At 38.2% G+C, this 26,216-nt stretch overlaps 1 protein-coding gene across 7 annotated transcripts in view; it reads left to right on the top strand.

The window, feature by feature from the left end:
• Positions 1-26,216, top strand: part of RAPGEF4 (Rap guanine nucleotide exchange factor 4) — a 161,279-nt gene that overhangs the window by 100,890 nt on the left and 34,173 nt on the right. For 5 of the 7 annotated variants that reach the window (XM_052792497.1, XM_052792496.1, XM_052792499.1 and 2 more), the window contains 10 exons: positions 3,980-4,033; positions 4,332-4,438; positions 6,338-6,459; positions 7,927-8,110; positions 14,952-15,036; positions 18,106-18,166; positions 18,922-18,998; positions 20,110-20,256; positions 21,547-21,662; positions 24,927-25,015. In XM_052792497.1, the coding sequence (XP_052648457.1) occupies positions 3,980-4,033; positions 4,332-4,438; positions 6,338-6,459; positions 7,927-8,110; positions 14,952-15,036; positions 18,106-18,166; positions 18,922-18,998; positions 20,110-20,256; positions 21,547-21,662; positions 24,927-25,015 (1,042 nt within the window). The remainder of the gene's footprint in view (positions 1-3,979; positions 4,034-4,331; positions 4,439-6,337; positions 6,460-7,926; positions 8,111-14,951; positions 15,037-18,105; positions 18,167-18,921; positions 18,999-20,109; positions 20,257-21,546; positions 21,663-24,926; positions 25,016-26,216) is intronic. The other 2 variants (XM_052792498.1, XM_052792503.1) reach the window with 1 other exon arrangement.

Here is a 26,216-nt window from a genome sequence, read left to right as displayed (position 1 = left end):
TACCTAGGCTGACTAAAGCAGAACTGCATTATGTATCTAATCTGTTACTATATCCCAGTACAGCATTTGTTGCTTTCACACAAGTATGACATTGCTTACTCAGTTCTGTTTAATATCTATTATAAACCTTATTTCTTTTTCTGTGGAACTGCAGTAAGACACTTGTTCCCTACTCTGTGTTTATATAGCTGACTCTGCCTGCTTCAGAAAAGTAGTCAGCACTATCTGTGTTGCATAACAGCATCATATATTTTTCAGACCAATGTCAAAACTATATCAAATTGTAAACTTATTCTCCAATGTGTGTGCAGTCCCTCCCATCCTGAAGTCTCCTGCAGAATCAGTGTACATTCTACTTCATCCCATGTTCATATTTAATATTATCAGATGTGACATATTCTTGAGAACGCTGCTCAGAACTGACCTCTGGTATGACTGCCAGTTTAACTTTCCTTCACTGGTAATTGCTTTCAAAATATACTTTTCCAACTGGCTTTGCACCTATTTTGTAAGAATTTAATCTGCCCTTTGCAGAAGAGAATATCTTATGAGACAGTGCCAAAGTCTTACGAAAGTAAAGGTTTGAAAATCTACTGTTTCTTCCCCAATCTATCAGTGTCACTACCTGGTCATGGAAACAAATTAGATCAGTGTGGCATGATTTGTTCTTGATTAATATGTCACATGTGACTCATCTTCTTGTTCTTTTCCAGGTGCTTACAAATGGACTTTTTCTAGGAAGACAAGTTAAACTGACATGTCTATAATTTTTCAGCTCCTCCTTTTCCCATATTTCTGTCTTCTGCTGCCTTCCTTAGTCCCCAAGAGTTGTCAGAGATGGCTGCTGATGATGCAGAGGTGGCAGTTAATGGTTCCAAGATGGCTGCAGCCCTCTTTAAGTTTCTTCAAGCTCTTCCAAGTTTGCTCCATGAAATTCTACAAACCCAGCCAATCTGAAAATAGCTAATTTATGTAATATTTTCTCATCCATTCTTTTGTTTTTTTCAGGCTGAGATTTTACTTCTGTCACTCTACTACTTAGAATATTAGCCATCTCTCTGCCACTGATCTTTCTAATGAACACTGATACAAAAAATAAATCATCTGCTTCTGGCCTTCTTGAATTACCTGTCAATAGATTTCCCTCTGTTGAACAGTAGATCAACACTTTTTATTTTATTTGTTTTATTACTAATGTACTTGTGGAATGTTTTTTGTACTTCTTGACTTTTCTTGGTAGAATCTGTCTCATTTTATACCTTTGCTTTTCTAATTCTGTCCTTTGCTATTCAGTATATTTTTTATACTTGCCTTTTGTAAACCCCCTACTTTCTCCTTTCTGTGCATTTCCTTCTTGTATGTCATGGAATAGCTCTTTCTTTAGCTAAGTTGAGTCTTTACTACATCTTCTAGCTCTGTGCTAGTATATATTGTATGTGTGGTTAGTATTGTTTCTTTAAGTAACTACCAGCTCTCTTTAACTCCTTTTACCTTACACTTGCTCCGCCATGACCTGCTTCATGAATTTAGCTATCAGTATTCTGTTTTTATGGAAATTTTTCTTCCTAGTCCATTGTTTCTACTTTGATGTTCTTACTTCCTTCTGTAAAGTTCTGACACTGGATCATTTCATGATCACCGTCACTCAAGTTACCTTCTGTCATCACAGCTGATCCTTCTGTATTGGTCAGGATCAAATGTAGGTGAATAAGCCTTCCTGCTGCGTTCTGCAGATTCTTGTGCTGTGCCTTAGCTTTCACCTTGGTTTTTTTCTGTACTTTTGGGTTGAATCAGATTTCTTCTAAATGGTCTCTTTTATTCTGTTTTGATTAGGATGGGAGATTTATTGACAAATCTTCATCCATATTAAACCTTTTCACCTGTTAGTTTTATGCATTTTTGTTGGAACTTAATGGAAACACTAAAGAACAAAAATGTGCATTCATTTTCACTAGTCTATTGCTGTAAAAGTCTCTTACATTTTTTGACTTACACATTTTATCTCTCCTTTGAAGTATATTCCTAACTAGAATTAAAATCTGAAAGCTAGAGTGAGTATATTGTGCTCTATTGATTTAAAAAAAATAACCTTTTAAGAGTGTAGAATTTGAAAATAATTTTCATAATGACTTCAGTGCCTATTTAGCCAACCATTTAAGTATATATTTACCTTCAGTCTTATTGAACTTGATGAGGACTTGAAATCCTTTTAAAAGAAAATGGAAGCAAAAATTATTAATACTCAGAGTGATATCTCTGACTTCATTGTTTATTTATATACCTGTTTGAAACTGTTATTCAATGGTTTTGTTTGCATTAGAGGCATCTTTCAAAAGATTCTTGCTATTCTTAGCATGCTTTAACTGCAAATGTAGACTGTCTAAAGCATGCTCCACACAGTGCCAGAAACCAAGAAATACTGAGGGATGTTCTACCGCCCTTCTGGTGGGACAGAAATGTTTATAACTTAAATGAGTCTTTGAAAAATTGTTGACTTATTAATGAGAAAAATCAGGAATCCCAATTTAATTGTATTGATTTGCCTTTTCAGAGACTTCTTGTAAGGTATGAGTAGAAATGAAAACCCATTTGCATTGTTTTCCATATACAGGCCTCTCCATTAATATTATCTTATCTTTATTGATTTCTGTCATGTGCTTCCCTCATTTTCCCCTTCCTGGCTGACCTATAGTCTCCTCGTGCATTCATAGCTCCTAGCACGATTTGATTACTACAAGGACTTTGTCACATCATTAAAATCCTGTGGGAGCTAATGAACAAATGCCCAGTTTGAGAAAACGAATACCCAGCAACCCAGCAGTACATGGCATGTGTTTCACTGTACTTCTGACCTGGCTGTCCTGCCTTTGGTGCATGGGTGTAAGGGAGCCGTGACTGCCATGTGCCGAGGTGCAAGGTCTTGCCCTTGTGGGAGACCTCTGTGTTTGCTATGATCTGCCCTGTCGGCAAGCCCAGAATGCCAGCCAAATTCAGCCCTCATGTCGTGTCTCCTGACGTTTCACACTAGAAGTAAATTTGGTCCATGCTGTTAACTACCAGTCCCAAAGAAGCAAAATGCCTTCCCATCATTCTGAGGTGGCTGCTGAAGTTCGGTTTTGTTCTCCTTTGTCTCCATTTCTACTGTCCTTTAACCCTCTGCTTTCCTTTTTCCTCTGTGTTGTGCCATGTGTTTCCTGTCTCCCCTCTCCCTTCATGTGTTTGTTACATGCCTGTTTTGCTATTTCTCTCATCTCCTTCTCTGCTTCTTTCTTGTAGAGCCCTGATAGTCTTCCCTTTCACCCTTCCCTTTGCAGAACCAAGTCACCTGCTTTTACTCTTTTCTTTTTCCTTCACCAGCACCTTTGTGAAAGTCCTTACCCAGGTCTCTGCAAGTGGCCTGCATGCTTTTGCATTTCAGAGAGTGGCTATAAAAGGGTTGCCAGCTAAGCCCAATGATAGTTCAGAAAAGACAGATAGTGGGAGCAGAGTTTTTTCTTCATTCCTGTTTCTTGTGCTATGCCGTAAGGGAGAAGAGAGCTGAATAGAAAAAGGTGCTGAAGGACGAGAGAGTTTCCGTGGTGGGGGACTGAATGGTGGAGGCAGCCGTGTGCAGAAGAATGCTGTTGTGCCCACTGCAGGTCGAGAGCAGCAAGCGGAAGAGCTAGCTATGCCCATGTAGCCTCATCTGGTGTGATGTTTGGCCATTGCACACTTCATTAGTACTTTAGAAAGTATAACATGCATTTGTTATTCATCTTCATGTGTCATGTCACTGTTTTAATTTGCTGAGCATTAAAAGCCAAGTTTGTCTTTAGGATGTCTTCAGAGAGCTTTTTCTACTCACATCCCCTGGGCAGAGGTTGGACTTACACATCATTCTTTGTTTTTACAGCTTCTTTGTTCAGTTTTTTATTTTAGCCTTTATTTTATTTTACTGCTTAACCTTTAAAAATGTATTTAATTTCATTTTATTTTTCAGACACCTCTTATCGAACCTCACATCCCACATCGTCCTACTAAAACCATTACACAGGTAATAGGACATAGGTGTGCTGTAGAGCCAGGCCACTAGACAAATGGAAATAACTCCTATTTCCAACAGTGTGATGCGTATCAGCTGAAGTGATGCTTTCTGTTAGATGTGATAAGTATGTGAGACTTAAAATCCTGAAAATATACTACGTTGCTTTCCAAAAGTAAGCATCTGTGCAAGGACTTTTAATTTAGGGAAAAGAAAACTTGTGTTTTGTTTTGTAGAAGGCAGTACAGAGATTGCAGAAAGTTTAAAATCTGTGTGTCTTGGTCCCTTTTTTTTCTCCATGATCACCAAGGTTCCTTCAGAAAAGATCCTCAGAGCTGGAAAGATTTTGCGGAATACAATTCTGTCCCGAGCCCCTCACATGATAAGAGATCGTAAATACCATCTGAAGACTTACAGGTGTGTGAGCTGATTGTATAGAGGTCTGAATTTTTATGCCTGCCATCCTCTGATTTGTGATTTATGCCTTACCATAGTTGCAGGCCTCAAAAGGTCTGAAATTATTCTGTGATGCTGTTTGAGTCTGGGTGTTATGCAGTCTTTAGTGGGCCTGGTAAATCTTGTCTGAAGTAATTTGACTGGAAATTGAGTCCATGACTGTGGACAGAGCATTCACATACAAAAACTCTTCCAAAGTTAATAGCATAGTTAGCTGGAATATTCTGTGCAATATCAAGTTAAAATGTAGATTCTGTTCTCTTCATATATCAGTAAGAGATAACAGGAAAGTTCATTAATATGTTATGTTACTGTACTGATTGCTACAGCAGTGTTGCTCAGTGTGGAGTTTCGAAAATTCACCTGGTGAGAAACATTCCTTATGTAGATTTTCTGCTCTATTTAATTTTTTTTTTTTCAGTGTATTGCCAGGCTTTCTTATCTTCCTGCTGGTGGCAGCACTGTCTTGCTGAAGTGGGATAACAATGGCACTTGTAGAATAGGAATCTGACTTCAAGGCGTCAGGATCTATCTACTGTTGCCTTGAGAAACAATCAATTTTTTTTAGTGTCCAATGTTTAAATCAAATACCTAATGCATTATCCAGAGTATATTTAAATAAAAATTGGTTTAAAATCTCTGAGTATGACTTTTTCTAAATAGCAAATCAATATGTTGCTGATCCACTTTTGAGATAAGTGCATTGATTTTCCGTATTTCAGTTCAAAATGTATTTAATAATGCAAGGTATTTGGAGCTTGTGAGTTGATCTGAGAATATATCACAATATGACATTGCTTATTGTTCTAGAAGAACAAAAGAGCATCTATGATAAATGAAGACCACTGCTGGTCCTAGCAACTGCACCGTTTTATCTTATACATAACTGGGAAAAACTCTTACTGTTCTGTCTTTGGGTTTTTTAAATATAGAATGCCAGATTTTAGATTGGATCCAGGTGAGGGAAAGTTTTGTCATCAAAATTGGATTTTAATTGGAAGAGCATTATTTAAGCTAAATTTCAGCAATTTCGGTATTATCTATTTCCTTGGTCTCTGAAAGCGATGCATGAAGTGTGGAGCCACAAGAGCCTGTCTAGAAGGACTAGCCAACTTCCTCTCTGTTCTGTGTGTGATCAGTTATAGATTTGTAAGTTTTTGATCTCATTGCTTAATTGCTTCTGTTCTGCTGAGCTAGGGGGTGTTATGACAAAGAATTTTACTTAGTGACCATGTGGCTTTTTGGCTTTTTTCCCCCTCTTTGGGCGTTGTCCAGAACTTGAGGCTTGCTGTTGTCTGCCTCTGGGTCAGTCAGGAGCTGCAAGGTGACCACCACCTCGCATGAGAAAACCTCAGAAACTCTGTAGACCTACAAACCAATGTCCCCAAATACAGTGTGGCTGGAGTTTGGTTACAAATGGAAGAACACTCTCATAACACTCTTCCTGTGGAGGCTGTTCTCACTGGCAAAGCTTTTACAGTGTTAGATGATTGTTTTCATGCAGGATTCTGAAAAGCATGAGGCTTTTGCTATCCCACATACAGAGAAGGTTTCCTTTGAAATCTGGGTTGGAGGTTGTTGCACTGATGCAACAGGTTTTGTACCAGGTGGCACAGGCTCACTCTGATCCTCTGAACTTTGCATTTCCCAAAACACTTGTTCTGCTGAGGTGATCCTCTCAAAACTGAACACCTTCACTGATATTTTAAGCATATATGTGTAGATCGTGACATTGTGTTTTCTGTAGGGAGATTTGGCTAAGATTATACAGAGTTTAAGATACCACTGTTCTTGGCAGACACTGTGTGTGATCTCTCTCTCGGCTAGCTCCCTTTTCACTTCTATTTATTTGTCCTTCAGGCAATGCTGTGTGGGGACAGAACTAGTTGACTGGATGATGCAGCAAAGTCCTTGTGTCCATTCACGAACCCAGGCTGTTGGCATGTGGCAAGTATTGCTGGAAGAAGGTGTTCTTAACCATGGTAAGATAAAGAAAATCAGCATCTTGACTAAAACATGGGTGATGTGTGACATCAGTGCCTCTATAGACCTCTTTAATGAAAAATAAAGGGATCATGAGCCCAAAAGAAGTGCTGCAGAGCAGCCTATTCATTCATAAGTGCAAGCACAACACACAGGCAGTATTACATGAATCTTGCTACCAATATACCTTTTAAACTTATGAGAATATTGAAAAGTAAATGAACAGTTTATAATGATAACTCTAATTATAATATATAATTATACTGGCTTGTGCTTATATTGCAAGAGCTGGATAGCACTCAGGCCAAAACCAAGAGATGTATTACCATACACGAAACTGATCTTCATCAAAGATTTGCAGCATTTGGAAGTGAATGCGAGCATTTGTGTTTGCTCAGATCCATCATTTTGGAATGATTTTCAGTGGTTTTGGAATGGTTCCCAAATTCAGCACTCCAAATATTCCAGTGCAGAGATCTGGGATTTTATGTTAGTTTTCTGACTGTATCCTACATTGACTTTCAGTTTCCATTTGGCAGGATTTACTTGGTAACAGGATATTACAGTCCTCAAAAGGGTAGCTTTCTAAAGCAATATTCGTATTTGAAGCTTTGCATGTACAGTTTTATTAAATTCAGAAGAGCAGCTCTATTACAGTACACTTCCATTTATCCTCTGTTGTGCTTCCCATATCCAAGGGAGAAATTTCCACATTGAGAAGACCGATTGTTTCCACCGCTTCCTTACCCTGAGGGTTCTAGCTTTAATTCCTGCCCAATATTCCCTTGAACTCCCAGAGGCAAGCTGTTGCAAGCTGCATCACAATATCCAACTCAACACATCACTCTGACTTGCTTGGAAGACCAAGGGTTTGTCCTTTGCCATATCATAGCTTCTCTTCAGAAGTCTTCTCTTTGTAGTCTTTACATTAAGTTCTTCCACAAGGACACAGGTCAATGAACTTGCCCCTGGGATTGTATGTTGATGATGTACATTTCTGGTACATCAGAAAGAGTTTAGATGCTTTTGTTACCTTTTAGCCCCGTCTGAAACATGTAGGGCAAGGTGTTCATGCTAGAGAACACCTCTTAGAAATTCATGATGTAACTGTTTCCCCAGTGTGAATTGTTTGCTTAAATGAAATGGTTTGAAACAGTAAGAACAAAACCAGATCTAATAAGAAAAAAACCACACACGTGCATACACACGCATGTATGTATACATACACCCACAACACACATATATAGAAGCCTTTTAGAAAGTATTTGTAGTAAAAATTTGAAAGTGTACCCTTCAAGCTACATAATTTGGACATATGTGAGAAATAAATGTTTCATACTCTTGCAGTTTCTCTGTAGCTTTCTCTCCCTTCTTAACTAATATATCTGTGACATATATGATGCTACACAGATTCTACAAGGTTAACTTTCATGAGGAGAGCTTAGTTTTTGATATGTTGTTTTCAGTGGATCAGGAACACCACTTTCAAGACAAATACTTGTTTTATCGATTTTTGGACGATGAGTGTGAAGATGCCCCTTTACCAACCGAGGAAGAGAAAAAGGAGTGTGATGAGGAGCTACAGGACACTATGCTTCTTCTGTCTCAGATTGGGCCAGATGCTCATATGAGGATGATTCTCAGAAAACCGTAAGCAAATTAATGAGTTAATATTATACATGGGTCTTCCCTGTGACATTGAAACAAGAGAAATCTACATTTATTATCAGGCATCCTTTGGCCAGTTATTTCACTTCAGTGGCAGTTTGTTCAACCTCTGAAGTTCTTAAGTCCATATTAAGTCATTTCCAGTCCTTATTAATGCTTGTAGGTTAAACTGTGTGTTGAGAATAGCCATCAAAGGCCACGAATGCTATCATACTCACCTTAAGGAAAATGCTGCATTATGAGTTTTTGTTTCATTGCTGAGTCTCCCCAAAAGTAAATTGCAGGTAATAGAAGAGTCCTGCTCTGTTAACACTTTCTGTATAGACATGCCATTCAATTAGCCGTGCTGCTTTCAGTTGTTGTGAGTGAGTAGAGTGGTAGGACGGCAGCACAGCAGGTATTCAATTACAGTTGTCAGTGGCAGCCATTAATTAGATTCATCCTTGGTAGAACTTTATTGAATTAAGATAGGCTGGACTTTGCCTGTTGTAGTTTGCTAGCAAGGTGTGAAATGTGGCTCTGTGGGTTTATTTATCCATCCTTATTGTTATAAAATCAATATATTTTTTTAAAAAATGCTTTCTGTGCCTAGGCCACAGAGGATGTCTGCCTAACCTTTTCATAGCTATCAAATCATGTCCTCTCACTCATTGGTTGGCTAACCATCCTTTCAGCAATACATTCTGGCCATACTGAAAACTGTGCTAAAGGCCTTTTATACAGGCAGCTTTATAGTGACTTCAAAGCAACCAGTATAAACTCTGTTTGACCCTCCATTGAAGGTAACCTCTTCATTATGCAGGTAGTGTTTAGGGGCCACGGAAGACATATTTTACTGCTAATTAAGAGCACTGAGAATAATGAATTACTTAAGGTCATCCTCACTGCAAATTTACTTGTAAGGGTCAGTTCAAGAAAGATATGTACACAAAGCTGGATCCTGCTCCTTTGAGGCCATTGGCAAAGTTTGTCTTTGCTATGGGATAGGATTGGGCCCTGCCTACAGTGTGAAAACATTTTTTATACTAAAAATGTTTTGAACCCACTTAACACAAGTGCTTGCTCCTGTTCTGTTTCCACCTGTATCCTTTTCCGGCTCCATTTTTATCCCTGTGTTGTCTGTGCATTGAATTTCAAACAGTGCCATCAGATACTTGTGCTTATAAAAATAGGTAACACTGCCATGCAGCAATAGTTTTACAAGTATAAGTTCTCTTTCTTCTGTTTATTAGAGGTCTAGTCAAACACAACCAAAGGAGCACTCACTCCCTGTCACACAAAATACATAGAGAAACCAGACTGGGAGCATGGTGCTTCCATAAACCCTTATGGTGTCAGGGAAGTGAGGCGTTTTCTCCTCACAGAGATGTCCTGTGCATTCTCCACTGAGGAGCAAAAAAGGGCTTCTTGCACTCATGAGCAGACGTCAGTCATTAGGAGACCGTGAGCAGTGCTATGTGTGCTGTGACTCTGCACTATCATCTCCTTTGTCTCAGGCTGACTGAGCAGGTTGGCTCTTGGAGAATTGCCCCCTTAGGTTATCATGGTTTTTGGCTGCCTACTACATTTGCTTTCCATCATGACTTTCAGAACAGCCAGTGTAAGTTTACCCTGGCAGGATCAATGTTGATTATCGTCCACAGTCCTTGCAGAGAGCTGACAGGCTAGAACGATGCTGTGGAAAGTACTGCTCTCCCCTCTGTGTCGTCAGTTGCACAGCATCATCTGAAAGAATATTCATATGAGATTTTTCATGCAATATAGTGAGGGGAAAGAGGTTTTCTCAAGACTGACAGCCATCTGACATCTTTCCCTAACCCTGTCCCTGAAAGTGCTTATTTTTGCTGCCCTTTGCTCATGGAAGCAAGCTTGTACTGCCAGGCACCATATTAACTACTGTTCTAGTATTCAGTTTACATACGTTATGATTTTGTTAGTTGAAAATCCACCCTGGGCTGAGCTGTATCAAAGCTGTTAAAATCTCCATGAATCCTCAGAGTCCTGCTAGTTTTGACTAGACAGTTACAGCTGCCAAAAGTTCAAGGAATTGTCAGGGCTTCAGAGACACTGGCTCTAACTGACCTGAGCAGGACCCACAATTTTCAAACCAATACAGCTGCATTTTATAATAGTCGCCATTTCCGGAGAGGTTGCAGAACTCAGATAATTACCCTGAAAGAAATAAGACAATATTCTTTGATGAGAAGATTACTTTGAGAATTTGATTGTATAATGAAGCCGTTGCTTTGAAAGGTACTTTCTATTGTTCAAAATCTGAAAATCTCTAGCAAAAAGTGTCACTTGTTTTGACAGCTGACTTAAAAACTTCTCTGTTTATTACATTAACTGCAGCATTTTAGCTGTCAAACTGTGAAAGAATGTTCTATAGTTTAAAAAACAGAATAGAGCTCAGGGAAATTTTTGGCAGGCTCTTGTTGGTATTGGGTGGGTTTTTTTTTCTTTGGAAACACATACACTGAATGTGAAAATAGCTTTTTGTGAAGTAGCAAACACAGTGCTCTGCTCCTTATAATGCCTGGAGCACAGGTGCAGACCTTGAGCAAATCCCTGGAAAAAATATTGTGGAATTAACACAGCTCTTCCTTACAAGCATTTCAATCCTTCAGTATGAAAATACATCCTGAAAACATTTTTCTAGTTATTTTTATTTCATTTTAATGGTGTTCAGATATAGCTAACTTGATGGTAAACTCTAATTAAATAGGATGCTATAATACAAAGCTAAACACAATAATAACAGGAGTCTTTAAAGGGTGAATGATATTCATCACACAACAGTGTTTTAACTCAGATGATGTTATGGATTATATTCTTTTTTAATATGCTAGGCTACATTAAGTTAACAGTATGACTGAAACAATAAATCTGTGTTATATATTCTTGGTGACTTCACTCAGCAATTTTTTTTCTCAGTACAAAGAGTGTTTGATTCCACATGTGATCAGTAATCAAATTTTAGTGCCACTTGTAAAAGTAAGCTTGACAGGATGCTAGGGAGAGGAAGTAAAAACAAATCTAAACATGATAAACAGCACAAAAAATATCTATAATAATATATGTAAAATAAAATAACTAGTTATTGCTAAGAATCTATAGTTTCTTGAAGGTCTTGTAAAAATTAAGCAAGATATATTTGTTCTTTTGTTCTTAAAATTTTTATTTAGCTATTCCACCCAGCTATTAGTAGTAAGAACCATACTGGATTTCTCCATAAAGACTGTATTAAGTTCCATAGTCCTTGGTGGAGTTCCCTGCCAATGACATTTAATAAACCAAGTGTTATTCCTGGGACAGACAAGAAATATGGATTATCCTTCCACATATCAGTTCACTGACGTTTATGGGTATTATATGCGGTAAATGGCATTTATGGAGTTAATCAACAAGCACTGATTCAACTACAAAGGTTACATAATTAGCTTCGGCGCTAGAGTAAGTGAGCATGCATTTACTTTCACACTCATACACAGGTAGTGGGTAAAATTATTCGTGTCTTCTATATATTTTTTATGGTACTTGAAGACAAAATTAGTACTCTGGAAATATATGCTTATTTGACGTATAATCACAGTGTTATGGGGTCTCTGATCTTTTCCCTTGTTCTTATCTGAGAATTTTCTGGTTAGCTGTGTAATAAAAATAATCAATGATATTGCTTGTACATACATGGTTTATCAATGGCAAAGTACTATTATATTGCCAACATCCTAGTCACAGAGAAGCTCAATGTCTCTGACCTTGATAAATTCTCCAAACACTGAACAGTTTTTATTGATCACTTAATATCGCCTGAGTTCTCCTGTCCGTTAATGTGTACCCTCGTTCTCTACCTATTCCATTTATTATCCTGTCTATAACCAGCTATTGCTGTTAGAATGTGTCCCCTGCAGAAACTAGGTCTTTACACAGCAGGATCCTACAAATCAACATCAGTGGGTCACCACACAGGTTTTACAGAAGCAGTGATGCCTAATATCTCTCCACGTGACATCTGCAGGAGCAGAAGTAAAGCCTGGGTACATCCACTATGGATTGTCAGTCCTCCCAAGGTGCTAACACAGGAGGCAAATGGACATCCTGAAAGAAGAGTGTACCCTTTTGTCTTGATAGAGATCTGATGTAGTAAGACATCATCCTTTTATATCTTAATTTCATGTAGAAATTTGTTAATTTGTTACACTGTTTTCCATTTTCCAAGACACACTGGTTTTGCAAGCATGTAATAAAATTAAAGTTGTTACTTCCTATGGGAAGTATTATTTGTTAAAATCCTTACCTTGTGTTTCTTAAATCTCCAGTGAAAGGTAGCAAGTACTGGCTTGGCTTTATTCTGTACTTAAGTAAGCTGATACTGCCCCACATAAATCACTAAGAGTGGCAGCCTTATAATTTCAAGCCAGATTTAGAAATAGTAAAGAGTATTTTGAGTCACTAGAGGGCATAGCAGTACCAAACCAGTTTCTGTTTCTCCCTTAACAGTTTATTCGATTCTGTATGAGAAAAAAAAAAAATTAATCCAAAACGTTTTTTGTCGAAATTTATCTTTAATCTGGGTAATCATAAATGCATGTCATTGGTAAGTGAAGAACAGATGAAAAATACAGCTTGCTTAGCAGAGAAGATGTCAGTTGTCCTTATGTTTTCTATGACTTCTTCAGTACTTTGTTCATCCAAAAGAAATCTCCCATCAAACTTCTTTTGCAAAAAGATACAACATAATTCCAGAGTGACACTATTGCTGGGTGCTCCCTCTACCTCACACATTATTTAGACAGACTGTTGAACCAAGAGGTGATTAGGCAGAAAACCTGTAGAGCACTATATTTCTTTATATGACCTTCCTGATCCTCTAGATGCTAGAATCTCCTGTAATATTGACATTTTAGGAAGAAAACTTATATCAGAAAGGTTCATTGTGACATTTCTTTTAGGGCTGTCCAAAGATTCAACTGTGCTGTTAATTCTTTTGATACCACACATTTGTCCTGGTTTCAGCTGGGATAGAGTTAATTTTCTTCCTAGGAGCTGGTATAGTGTTGTGTTTTGGATTTAGTATGAGAAGAATGTTGATAACACACTGATGTTTTCAGTTGTTGCTAAGTAGTGTTTATACTAAGTCAAGGATTTTTCAGTTTCTCATGCCCAGCCAGTTGGGAGGGGACACAGCCAGGACAGCTGACCCAAACTGGCCAAAGGGATATTCCATACCATGGGACATCATGCCCAGTATATAAACTGGGGGCAGTTGGCTGGGAGGGGCAGATCGCTGCTCGGGAACTGACTGGGCATCGGTCAGCAGGTGGTGAGCAATTGCATTGTGCATCACTTGTCTTTCTTGGGTTATATTTCACTCTCTTTTTGTTATCTTCATTTTCATCATCATCATAATTATTATTATTATTATGTTATTATTATTATTTTCTTTTTTATTTAAATTATTAAACTGTTCTTATCTCAACCCACGAGTTTTACTTGTTTTTGATTCTCCTCCCCATCCCACCGGGCGGGGTGGGAGGAGTGAGTGAGCCACCGCGTGGTGCCTAGTTGCTGGCTGGGGTTAAACCACGACAACATTGCAGACAGTGGGGTTTGGAACTGCACACTAGCCTGTTCTTAATGCAAGCATGTAAACCTTCTCCTTTGAAACTCCTGCCCCTGGACTGGACTTCCTGTATTCCATTTCCTCACATCTTAAATTTATCCTCTCTCCTTTCTTATGACTAGGTTGCTCTTTTCTTCTGTTCTTGGCCCATTGATTTAATTACTTATATTCTGCTTTTCACAAATCTAAAACATATTGTTTGAAAGAACTTAGTCTTATGAAAGTAACTTGGGGTAATGCTTTAAAGGATTTTTTCTGTGTGTGTGTATGTAACTCCAATGTGCTGTCTGAAATTATATCACAGGAGAATTTGTCCTTTGAGAAAATAAAGCTGTATTAGACACTTACTTAAACTGAAGAGAATCTTGTGAGTGGGAAAAAGTTTTGGAGTTACTCACAAGCTCCTACAACTCCTTCTCATGGGTACTGTTTATTAGATCCTCCAAAGCATCTCTTGACACACTGCAGTTCTCAGAGTATTTGTGTCCCTTTTTAGCAATCAGAAAATCTTCTAGTGTGTAGACTACAGAAATGTAATTATTTCAGTCACAGTGGCAGCCTTATTCCTCGTTGTGCTATAGGAGGATTACTGCTTCATCAATGCATGCTTTTTATCAATGGCAGCTTCTTGTATTTTTCAGTGAGAGAAGTTGAAACTACCGGGTGGTTCTTATTTACCTTTGTGGCTAAACAGCAGCACTCAGCATTAAGTCTATAGCAGTCATTTACTGTCCTCCAGGATGCACTGCTGCCTCTTCCAATTTTTTTGGCAGAAATTCATGCACTCCTTTACAAACCACTACTACTGTCTGTTTGCTACAACTAAATAGTGCCACATGTGAAAAATAGTGCAGATCTCACACTTGGGAGTCGTTTTGAAAGGAACAGATCTTTATGTACCATTTCTGATTTATCTGACCATTTTACATACAGAACACTTGATTTCATCACGAAAGCTGCCTAATCAGGATCTCTCTAAGGTGGTTGCTATGGCTGCTGCTCAATCAGGTGCTTTCATAGCACTTCCATCCTCTGTGTGTTTCTAGTCCTCCAGCCAGAACCATCGTTCAGTCCCTGTTTAGTGAGGATGTACCTTTCAGTAGACAGTACAACAGCATTTTATGTTGTTTTGTACTTCTCTGAAGCATTTATTTTGGGCATTTATTGCATTTCGCTGTCCTTTTTGTCTTCTTTCTATAGGCCTGGCCAGAGAACTGTAGATGACTTAGAATTTATATATGAAGAACTTCTTCACATTAAGGCCTTATCTCATCTTTCTACCACAGTAAGTATTTTTAAAAATACAACTCATCACCAAAAAGGAGGCTGAATTTTGACTTCTGGTGCTTTATTAGAATTGGAGCGCCTATAACCATTTCCATTTATACTTCCCATGCAAAGAAGTTATTCCCACCTGTGAGGACCACCCAAGCACTATGCAGATGTAGGTTGTCTTTTGGTTATCAGATATAATTCTTTTCATGTGTTCCTCCACAGCCCCTACCTCACTCACTTGGCACAGGTATCTCCATCTGGGTCCATATCAGAGTTTAAATTAAGAGGCATGCAGTCTGACCTGACACCTGGGACTGTGGCATTTCTAAATTTTGCAGAATAGATGTTTGATTTCTGAACTGTAAGAAGTCTCGGCTTGAACCAGTTAGGAGGAGGAATTACACAGTGCAGAAAGGTGTACTGTGCAGTGCTGGCTGGTTGGAGTTTGGTCACTGAGTGAAGGAAACCTCATCACGCACCTTCTCTCTGAGTTGGCAAGAACAGTGCAGAGAACCAAGAATACATGAAATGGAGAAAATGCCTGGAGGAGAGAACACAACTGTTTAAAGTCTCACGTTGTTGACACACTGTGTAGGCAACTGAAACAAGCTAAATAGCACTTTACTTGGTAGCAGCAAGATGTGGGTGCTTTCAGAAAAAGAAAGCCAGTCAGAAAGTAGATTTATGTTTGACAATAGCTTCTCTGGAACCCTTGATATTTTCAATAATTCTCAGCTAACTTGGACAGATGCAGCTAGTTATGAAGCTGCATTACAGAAAGAAAGTACTCTGTGCAAACATATAACACCTGAGCAATGTTTTTAAAAAGAATATGCATCCAGAGTTGCTAACTGAACTAAGAGGGAACAGCCAGCCAAAATCCTTAAGCATCTCTGGGATGTAGGTAAAAAAGTATTTAAAGAAAGACTTCTGTAAGATCCAGAAATGACCCTTTTCAAATCAAACAAAAGAAACTACCCAAGATAGACAGATACTGAAAGGGAGTGGAGAACACTCTTGATACTACAGACATAACCCAGAACAAAAAAATCCAAAACACAAAATATTTCCAGCTTGGAAGAAATTCAGACTTGAGGTCAGAATCCACAGCAAGTAGCATATAGAACAAGTATGGCAAATGATACAAACTGGTAAATGATACAAACTGCAAGAAATACTTGGCATTTTGAAGAATTGCAGTTGATTCCATGTTTTTAGTAAGAATTTGGAAATTCCAGCCTATTATGTGCAACATGAACTAAAGCAGAGGACAGAAACCATGGCTAGCTTAGAGGAAATCTTCAGAGGAGCAACAGACAGCATTGCTCCTATGAACCAGAAGATTAACGGTCAATTGACTTGAAAGCAAATGGAATGTTTATTCATTTTAAGAAAGGCATAATTCCCAAAGTAATATGTTTTCTCGATATGCCACAAGCAGCAGGAAGTAAAATGGATAAAACTCAAGTCGCATGGTGGTGAACTAATCCCTGCTAGAGAAGCCTGTGAAGTTAATGTATGAATGAAAAACAATTATATAATACAGTGTTAAAAACAACTCAAATTCTTGGCTTCATCAAGAGGATTCATTCACTACAGAGGCAAATGACTGAACCAACTGAGAAGACATCTGAGGATGTACATGGATAGGAACGCTCTCTACAATGTGCAGAACAGTGCTAATGGGGTTGTATTTCCTGTCCTCATGAAAGCGTCATTGCCTTTAGGCAGAGGTTATAATAGAGTCTGGTGAGCTAATTGTTACAGAAATCACAAGCCTGTGGGTGTGTTCACGTCAGTGTACTAAAAAAACTTGTCCAAACACCTCTATTTATCCCTCTTCTTCTCCAGACTGCAGATAGGAAGTGCTTTGCACTGGCTGTCAGGAAAAAGTTCTGGGGGAGGTGACTGGTGTGGTATGTTTATGCTTGGTGCCTGAGCAAAGGTTTGGTGGGTGCTTTTAGGGCATCAGAGCCTGAATTTGTCCACCCATCTTAGGAAATGCTGCCACCAGACTCTCATCTGGATTGTGTCCAGAATTTGAGAGCTCCTCCCCAAGTTTTTCTTCATGGCCTAAAAATTTTTTCAATTTAAACAGTTGGGAGAATGGTGTGAAAATGCTACTACTAAATATATGTTGGAGCCAGCTTTTGATCTCTATTTGGCACAGTTAAGTTACACGGTAGTACCTCTGAAACATGGATTGTCATCAGCTGACAACCTCTGAAAACAAGAATCCCACTGCTTGGAAATTGGCCTCCAAGACCTTGGAGACTTGTGGTTGTGCAAAGAGAGACATAAAGCACACAGGAAAACTCAAGATAATGTGAGGTTCCCACTGCTGCTACTATGTTGTGAAAGTAACACTAACAGTGTTTACAGTGAGAAAAAATGGTTGTAAACAGTGTCTCACTAGAGGCAACTGCCCAGTCAGTCGTAAGAGCTAGTCACACCAGAGTAATACAAACCCAGTGAGGAGCAGGCTGACACCAAAGGCACTGTCACGTTCTTCAGTTCCTGGAAGAGGTAGTGAGCTGGACGTTTCGCCTGGGAAGCTGTCAGGCGGAGAGGGGCCTCAGCAGGTCCAGATGGCTGTGTCTTTCAGGTCGACACAGCAGAAGTGGCCAGACTTACGTCAGTAAGGAGAAGGGTACTGATTTCTCAGGGAAGAGCTGGAGTACTGCAGAACCCCATGGAGTAATTGACAATTGCTAGCTATCTTCTGTAATAGATTAGCTATTACCATCTGAAATTTTCCATCACATTAATGTTAATTGTTAGTGATGGTTTCACATGTGTGTGTATGAAGAAAGATGGAGACCTGTATCTTAAAGATGCCCTTGTCTGACCTTTTGGAGCCAGGAAACTCATATTCTGAGGGGCTCATATTCTGTAAAGCCAATCAGTAGGAAATAGGACATCAAGTGAAGCAGACCATTGTCTGGCTGTGTGACTCTGAATGAGTGCTGAATGATGCAGAGGGAAGGAAAGCAGTGACTGGGGTATATTATGTGACTTCTTCTCACCAGGAAGAATAAGATACATATAAAAACTATAATTTCTCTCTTTTTATTTTAAGGTAAAGCGAGAATTAGCAGGTGTCCTCATTTTTGAGTCACATCCCAAAGCAGGAACAGTCTGTAAGTAAATGGAGTCCTGTCAGATCTTCTTTCTCATCTGTGGCATGAACATTTGAATTCTTAATGTTTAAAAGACAAGAGCAAAACTTGGATGCAGTCTTCAAACTTGACTGACGCTCATTGTTTAAAACCTGGGGTAATAGGTGTTGGCTTAGTCTGTTGCCGATTGCAGGGACAGTACCAAAATTAATTCTATATCCTTGGTTGGATGTATATATCACCTACAATTTAGGTGTGTTTTGATCCAGAATCTTGGGTTGGACCAATCTCTATTTAAAATGTATTCTAATATTATTCTTGTATTAATAAAAAATTCCTGCTGCACAAAATAAAGGATTTAAAATGTTAAGATTACTCAGATCTGTTTATACTGAGAAGTTTTAGCAAATGAATGTCAAATTCACAGCCACTAGAGAATTGGGTTAGAACATGGTGCTACTGATGGGATCCAAATCTGTGTGGTGATTAGTAACTGATAACCTGACATGTATCGGTAAAGTAGTTGTTGCAACCGTCATGGAAAATAAAAGCAACTTTCACATCAGTGTAATAAATAACTGCTATCTGGGTGTGGGCGTTTTTTTCTGAAATCTGAAGGCAATTGCTTTTAAAATCATAGTATGCACTTTTTCAAGGTAGGCATTATTAATATGACTGCAGTAGAATTACCTTGAATTTTATTGAGTGCAGAATCTGTCCCATTTATATTTTGAATAGCTATATTCTCACTATAAAATCTTTTCTCTCTCTTGTAGTATTTAATCAGGGAGAAGAAGGTACTTCTTGGTACATTATCCTAAAGGGATCAGTAAACGTAGTCATTTACGGCAAGGTATTTTTTTCAGAAGCCTTTTTATATGATTCTTACTATTGAAATTGTAAGAGTAAACTTTGAAGGAATACAGTTTAATTTAGAGCAGAATTGCTTTGTCTGAGGAAACAAATTGAACGTAATTTTATTAAGAAATGATCCAGTGGTTTCACTGATTATACTTCCAGTTGATTGCTGTATAATTTCGGGATATATTACACACTTTCTGAATATAATTCAGCAGAGTTAAATCAGTACCTTTAGGACAAAGTCATTTGCTGGAATTTGGTGAATTGCCAGACTTCTGTCTCATGGGTGTTTTGTCCCTTTACCACCATATTTGCTTGCATTTGTATGACTAACTTTTCTCACGCATGTCTGACAGAAGTACTGCTTTGTGACTAGTGGTTCTCAGGTTGGATGAACCCCTCCCAAATTTACATTAGCTCTTCATTTTAGTTAAGCTATAGACTGAAAAGCATCCCTATTAAATTTCCTGTTTATGAGGGAGATTTTTCAAGGCAAAAAATAGGACTTTGGTACACAGCAATCCGTTGAGTCTTTAAAAATTCCTGCTTCCCTATTGATTTCTCATTCAGTGACTGACAATCCTCCATTCTGAACACCAAGCATTTCACCAAAATCTAGCATAGGGGCCCTGGTGCTAAGTCTGTTCCTAAGTAACCCATATTTAGCTACATTTTTTACATCACTGGGTGGGCCAGATCCCAGTTACTATAAACTGTAAATTGGAGTAAATGGAGCACTGCTGATATACACCAGCTGAGGATGCGGTGTTATATGTTATTTCTGCAAACTTGATCTTATTTTTTAGGGCCTCTATAAATAAAAAACAAACAACAACTTTCTGTCTTCAGCAGGGCTAGAAGAGTCCTTCAAGCTGAATGTAATTTCAGAGAACAAGCCAATTCTTTTCTATTCTTGCCTTTCTTCAGTAATAGTAATAACCAGCTATCAAGTATTGTTTTGTAGTCATTATTTTGGCTGTTGATTTCCTGCCAAGTAGATTTGTTTTGGTATTTGATTGTGAAGTCCAGTGTTTGTACAAGGAGTTTCAATAGAATCCAGAGTAATGATGGGTTCCTGCATGTAAATGTTTTGCTCTGTGCAGGGTGTGGTATGTACTCTACACGAAGGAGATGATTTTGGCAAGTTAGCACTTGTGAATGATGCTCCCAGAGCAGCATCCATTGTTCTGCGTGAAGACAACTGCCACTTTTTGAGAGTAGACAAGGAGGACTTCAACAGGATCCTTAGGGTAAGAGTGGGAAGGGCCACCCTGACAGCATGATATCAGAACTTGCAAATTTTTTCTAGAGTTTTTCTTATTTCTATGGATACGTTGATATTGATAACCTTGTTTGAAGTGCCCCTTATTGCAGAACAGAGATGTGACAGTCTAGAAGATCAAGTCAAGAATATATTAATCATCTTTCCTCTTTTTCTGTTCCTAGCTCAGTCATGAAGATGGGACCAAATGGAATCTTTTGTCTCTCACATTTCTGTAGTCTATAATTTGCCAAATGCTCAGTTTTTCTGTATGCTGTCCAGGATTTATGGATGATCTTCCATCCAAATAGTGAATGAAACAAGATCACCCATTCTTCCAGATATGCAACTTAAACTCAATAGATTCAAGGCAGACTCAAGTGGCAAATTAAATAAGCTACAGGTGAACACACAGATGTCTTTATCAGAGAGCTCTAGGAAGATATTCCCAGGCTAATTTTACAGTTACTCACGTTAGGGCAAATGTGTTCCAAAGTCCAGCTGTAATTCTGTAAATACAGGCTGTTTTGTGATCATTCATAGCATAGGAAGTCAAGACCAATATCATCCTGTATTTGAATGTGTACATGCCCAGTATTGCAGCAATAAAACCAGTACAGAGTTCTGTGCTAGAAAAATGACATAAGATTGTGTTTACTGTACAAAAGGGAATGAGGATCCCATTGGCAATAAGGGTGGTTGGAGAGTCCCAAATGATTTAGCTTTGGTCAATACTTCAAAGAAGATCAAAGTCCGTAGTCTTACTGATTTTCATTTGTGTTATTTGAATGCACATTATATTTAATTCTTCTTTTTTTCTTTTTCTACTATGATCTGGTAGTAGAAAATGAAAAGTTTACTGACAGTTTACTGAGCTAAGACTCACTATTTTTAAGTGCCATTTTCTTTCTTTTTTTTAAGGAGAAGAGTCAGATTATAGATAATAATGGTCATATATAAGAGGGGATAGAGATTACATTACATACGGAAAGTTTTAGGGGGACACTCTGCTTTTTGGCAAATTTTTTTTCCTTTGCCATAGCCAGAGATTTTTCACATGGTTCTTGCTCTAGTCCCTCCCACAATTCTCTGCCTCTTCCCTCAGCGCCAGTGCTTCCCTCTTGATTCTGCCTGAGTGAAAAGCAGAATAAAGATAGATAAATACAGGGGAAAAGAACCAACCCCAGAGTCTTTTGTGTTGAAAGTCATGCACTTTTTTGGAGTAACTAATCAGCCAAATCGGGTGTAATTACTTTATTAAAAGTAACTTGTCTTGCAGGATGTGGAAGCAAATACAGTAAGACTCAAAGAACATGACCAAGATGTCTTGGTGTTGGAGAAGATCCCAGCAGGAAACAGAGTTTCTAATCAAGGAAATTCACAGCCTCAGCACAAGTATGTTTTCATTCAATAGTGCAAATGTCAGACAATGATTAACCTTTTCACATGGTATTATTATCTGAACAATAGCATATTCCCTCTTTCTGTGGAAGAATGCCGTGCATATAAAGTTTTCTTTTTTTTAATCATCCGCTGATCACATGCCCCATACTGGATAATATATCCATTTCCAGCAGCACACCAGTTCTATGTCTTTACACAATAATTCTCTAAAGATCTCTCTGTAAATACTTATCTCGTGTAATAGCTTCTAAATAGACTGCACATGGAGAATGCTGAAACCCTATTAAGCTGAGCTACTGTGTAAAAGACGTGAGGAAAATACATTATTTTATTGTTAAGTGCAGATATTTTCATTTTGGATTTTGAGCTCTGGATTCTAATAAGAGTTTGCTAGGTACAATTTATATACAAAACAAAGATCTCATGCAATGAAAGTCGCACAGCTTATCTTACAGAATAGGTTTGCACTGTAATAACAATATTCATTGTATTTTCTTTAGTTTCTTACTGAAAGGGAAAAAGTACAATTCTGTTTGGATACTACTGTGATAAGAGTAGAGTGAGGCTATTATCATTCCAAATGTTGGTAAAACGCCTAAAGGCTTTGTAAATGTGTTATTTGCAAATGGATGCACAATTTTCTTCAGAAACGCTCAAACAACTCCAACAAAATAAGCACCAAGAAGTTTCAAATCCTTTACCCTGGACCTTACTTTTTCTCAAAGAAAGAGCTAATTTACTGTGAGATATTTTGGGCACAGTTTTTATATGATCTGGGATTTCATATACCTATTTTATCTGCATAACTGAATATAAAGATCTGTAAAGATCTGTGACGGGTTGATTAAACCATTCCTTGTATTTTATATACACATTTCACGTATTTCAGAAACTGCCATTTCATCTTTCACTTGATCTGTTAGAAAAACAAACTATGCTACCAGGAAAACATGTACTCTTACAACAAATTTTTCTTTGTCTAAATGAAGGGAACTTGACTGCAGCCAGTGGATTTGCATCAGCAGCTGCAATACACAGCAGCTTCGCCATAGATTTAAATACATTTTCTTGGGTCTGATATATTTTTCATGCTTTCAAAAGTGAAAGTTTCATTTAAACATATTTCAAACACCACCTTCCTTGCAAACTCTGCACCAGTATTACTTGCATTGTCTCACATTTTCTTCTTCAGAATTGAATAAAAATAGCTAGAGACGTTTATGGTGCCTAGTTAAGTTAGGCTGTATGTTAGAGCTTACATTCCAGGAATATTTTCAGGTAAAGCTCAAAATTTCATTTCTGTAAATATTTTATGCATTTGGTCAGCTTTGGATACTGTCAATGTGCCAGCAAGGGAGCTTTTGCTGATAACAATGACAAATAGACATAAGCTACACAAAAGAGGAAGCTACCTTGAAAGTTCACTGTCTGCTTTTCAGCAGATTCCTTTGTTCATAGTGTGTTGGCAGTGTCTTTTTGTTTAAAGTCTTTCGAAGCGAGTTCACTGGCTTTGAAGATGATATTTCTTTTGTTTCTTTTGTTAGTAAATAGAGTAAGTGGCTACATTTATGCTTGAGAGTCCAAATCAAAGTTACTGATATATTCTGATTTCCAGAATGTGTTACTGGAATGTGTTAGCTGAGTGTTCAGTAATTTTGAAAATCACTGTGCCCAAAAGAGAAGCTTAACAGGGACCTCTTCTTAAAGGCTTGCTGCTTTGCCCTTAATTGAGTAGCTTGCGTCTGTGATATCTCTTCAAATGAGCTGCCCTTTGGGCTTTGCTTCCTAAGCAGGTACGTAGCATTTGCACTAAAGAAATGTTCTGCATCCCAAAGTTGTTCCTTTAGATACCCGGTCAACCAAGAAACTAATTTTCTTCATCTTAGTCTTGGGGAAAACTTTGTTTTGGGAGCAGATCTTCTCAGTTGCAGTTTGGATACTACTGCCTCCTCTACTGAGGAGACATAGCTTCTACATAGCTCCTCGAGCCATGCTTTCAAACAGTGACAGTTTTGCTTCGAAGGACTAGCTCTGAAGTTCTCACTCCCAAGATCTAACTCTTTATGGGTGATCACACTCACACAGGATGAATTCAGCAGACCTGCAAGTCACTTCACTGTTCATTTTCACTTTCATATTCAGAGTACAGCCACCTGTGATTTCTCTGCTTCACTCACTTAGATACTTGGTTAGTATCTCTGTGAGAATGTGCACTGGCTTAACAAGTGTTTGTGTTCTTGGGACATCAATACAGTTCTTCCAAAGGGGTTGACAGGTAAAAGAACTGTGACGGTCAGCGCTCAAAGTGAGGAGGAGCTCCCAGGAGCTCAGCTCCACCACTTATTTCTCAGCAGGAGCAGAGTATCTTCACTTCTCGGGGTTTTTCCTTTCTTTTTTTTTTTTTTTTTAAGTTTCATACTTTATCAGTTGGATTCCAAAAAAAAAAAGAAAAAAAAGATGCAAAGATTGAAAGAATGGAGGGAAAGATAAAAAAATCCAATCTGCAAGGAAAGAAAAAAAAGACGACAGGACAAGTTTAGCAATATCCTATGATATTCTGCTGGTACTTAAAATCCTACCACTGTTTTTGCATGAAGCAGAAAAACCTGACTTTTGCACTAGTTCTCTCACCTCCCTAAATTTACTCCAAGAAATGGTACAATCCTAAGTTTAACCACTTCAAAAACTTACTTACTTCAGCTATCTAAGGCATTGCACAAATTTGAAGATACAGTGTGCTATTTCATTATCTGTCCCCATCTTCTCAGACCAACCTGTCAGTGATGCTGAAGGAAATTGTTTCCTTGCTCTGACACAGATATATACCAGTTTTCATTTCATGCTCATAGTAAGTCTGTTAAGACCCTCTAATGACTGTGAATTGCTATCATTACTGAGATATTTATTCTCAGTGGAGAAGCATTTTTGATTGCACTTCCCCAGGTTTGCACCAGTGCAGCTCTGCTGAATGCAGTGTAACTGTGGTGGTGTTATACTGGAGTACTTGTGCAGGGAGGGGGCCATCTGTCATCTCACGCTCCCTGGGTAGGGTGGAGAGTGTTATTGCTCCCATTTTACAGGGGCGAAGCCAACAAAGATTGTGAGTGGTTTTGTCCTAACCCACACAGAGATTCTGGTCAGAGCAGGTGTTTGTACTCTGGCACTCGTCAGTCCTGGTCTTCTCACTGGTACACAACTGTTTCTTGATTAGCTGTTTTGCCTGTGAGACACTAACTGCTCCTTTCCCTCCCTCAGGTATATTGTGATGTCAGGAACCCCAGAGAAAATTTTAGAGCACTTCCTAGAAACTATGCGCCTTGAAGCAACTTTAAATGAAGCAACAGGTATCGACATGACAAAGGCTGTGTTATTATTACTGCATAAGATGGTCTTGCTGGGGGAACACCGCAATGTGATGCTTTGAAAAGCAGCTAGTGGTAGTTCTTACCACAATAAGAACTATCCACTGCTCTGAAACAACCCCGAGAAAACCTAGGAAATCCAGAATTAAAGATAACAATCCACTCGCCCTGGCCTGCTCTATTGTATTTGTACTTTCAGTTCAGAGTAGAACAGCAAAATCCTAAAAGGTGCCAGACCACTAGTCACAACTTTAATTAGGCACAACTATAAGGCCAGGACAGAGCATGCATTACCACCTGATGATAATGTACTCATACTTCTTGTTCTGGATGTCACTTAATACTGTGAACTAGATTGATACCTCCAGCCGTTGCATTGCACTAGTATAAGTATTCCCAAATTTTCATATCCATATCACATTTAAAGTATCACAATTGAAATTACTTGTTTGAGATACTTTTCCATGTACGGGGGAAGAAGAACTGTTACTCAAAAGAGAACTCAGCACACCATGGGCCAGGTCCCAAGAATGCAGGTTGCTGCAGCTGCACTTAATAGCCTGCTTTTCATTAATGTAAAGAGAACAGAGAATTTACATCTAGGGATGTAGATATTTGCTGACTTACTATTAGTAGAGTTAGACACAAGAAATTCCTCCTAATTATGATAAAGTAATGCAGAGACTTTTATATTAAGCTGCATAATACCGCTTTAGCAAGTTCTTTTTATATTGCAGATGTCTAAGAAGTATATATTCAAAGGTGTTCTTAAATCCAGCTAATCTGTTACTGACCTCATAGTATTGGAGAAACCTGTATAGATGTCCATAAATGGTGGAAGAACTGCCAGATTACAGAAATCCTTTTATAGTGTGTGTTTTAACCACTTTTAAGAATAAAAATTATCCTTTTCATAGATACCTGTTTATTAGGATTACAAGCAGAATGTTGTTCTTTAAGCTTGCAAGGATATAATCACAAGTTTACTATTCATAGTATGCATGTATTATACATTTTTCTAAAACAAATTATTTTTTAAATCTTTTCCCAAAACCATCCAATGACAAGATTATACCTATATCCTAATGTGATACAAAATGTCACAATTCACAAACAAAGCTATTTTTAGGATATCAAAGCTCAGAGTGCTAGAAAATCAAATTTTTAGTTTATGCATTCCTTT

Source organism: Harpia harpyja, chromosome 7 (genome assembly GCF_026419915.1).
Source record: "Harpia harpyja isolate bHarHar1 chromosome 7, bHarHar1 primary haplotype, whole genome shotgun sequence".
Classification (NCBI taxonomy): Eukaryota; Metazoa; Chordata; class Aves; order Accipitriformes; family Accipitridae; genus Harpia; species Harpia harpyja.
Note: the sequence above shows the minus strand (reverse complement) of the source record. Positions and strands in the feature narration are given on the sequence as shown.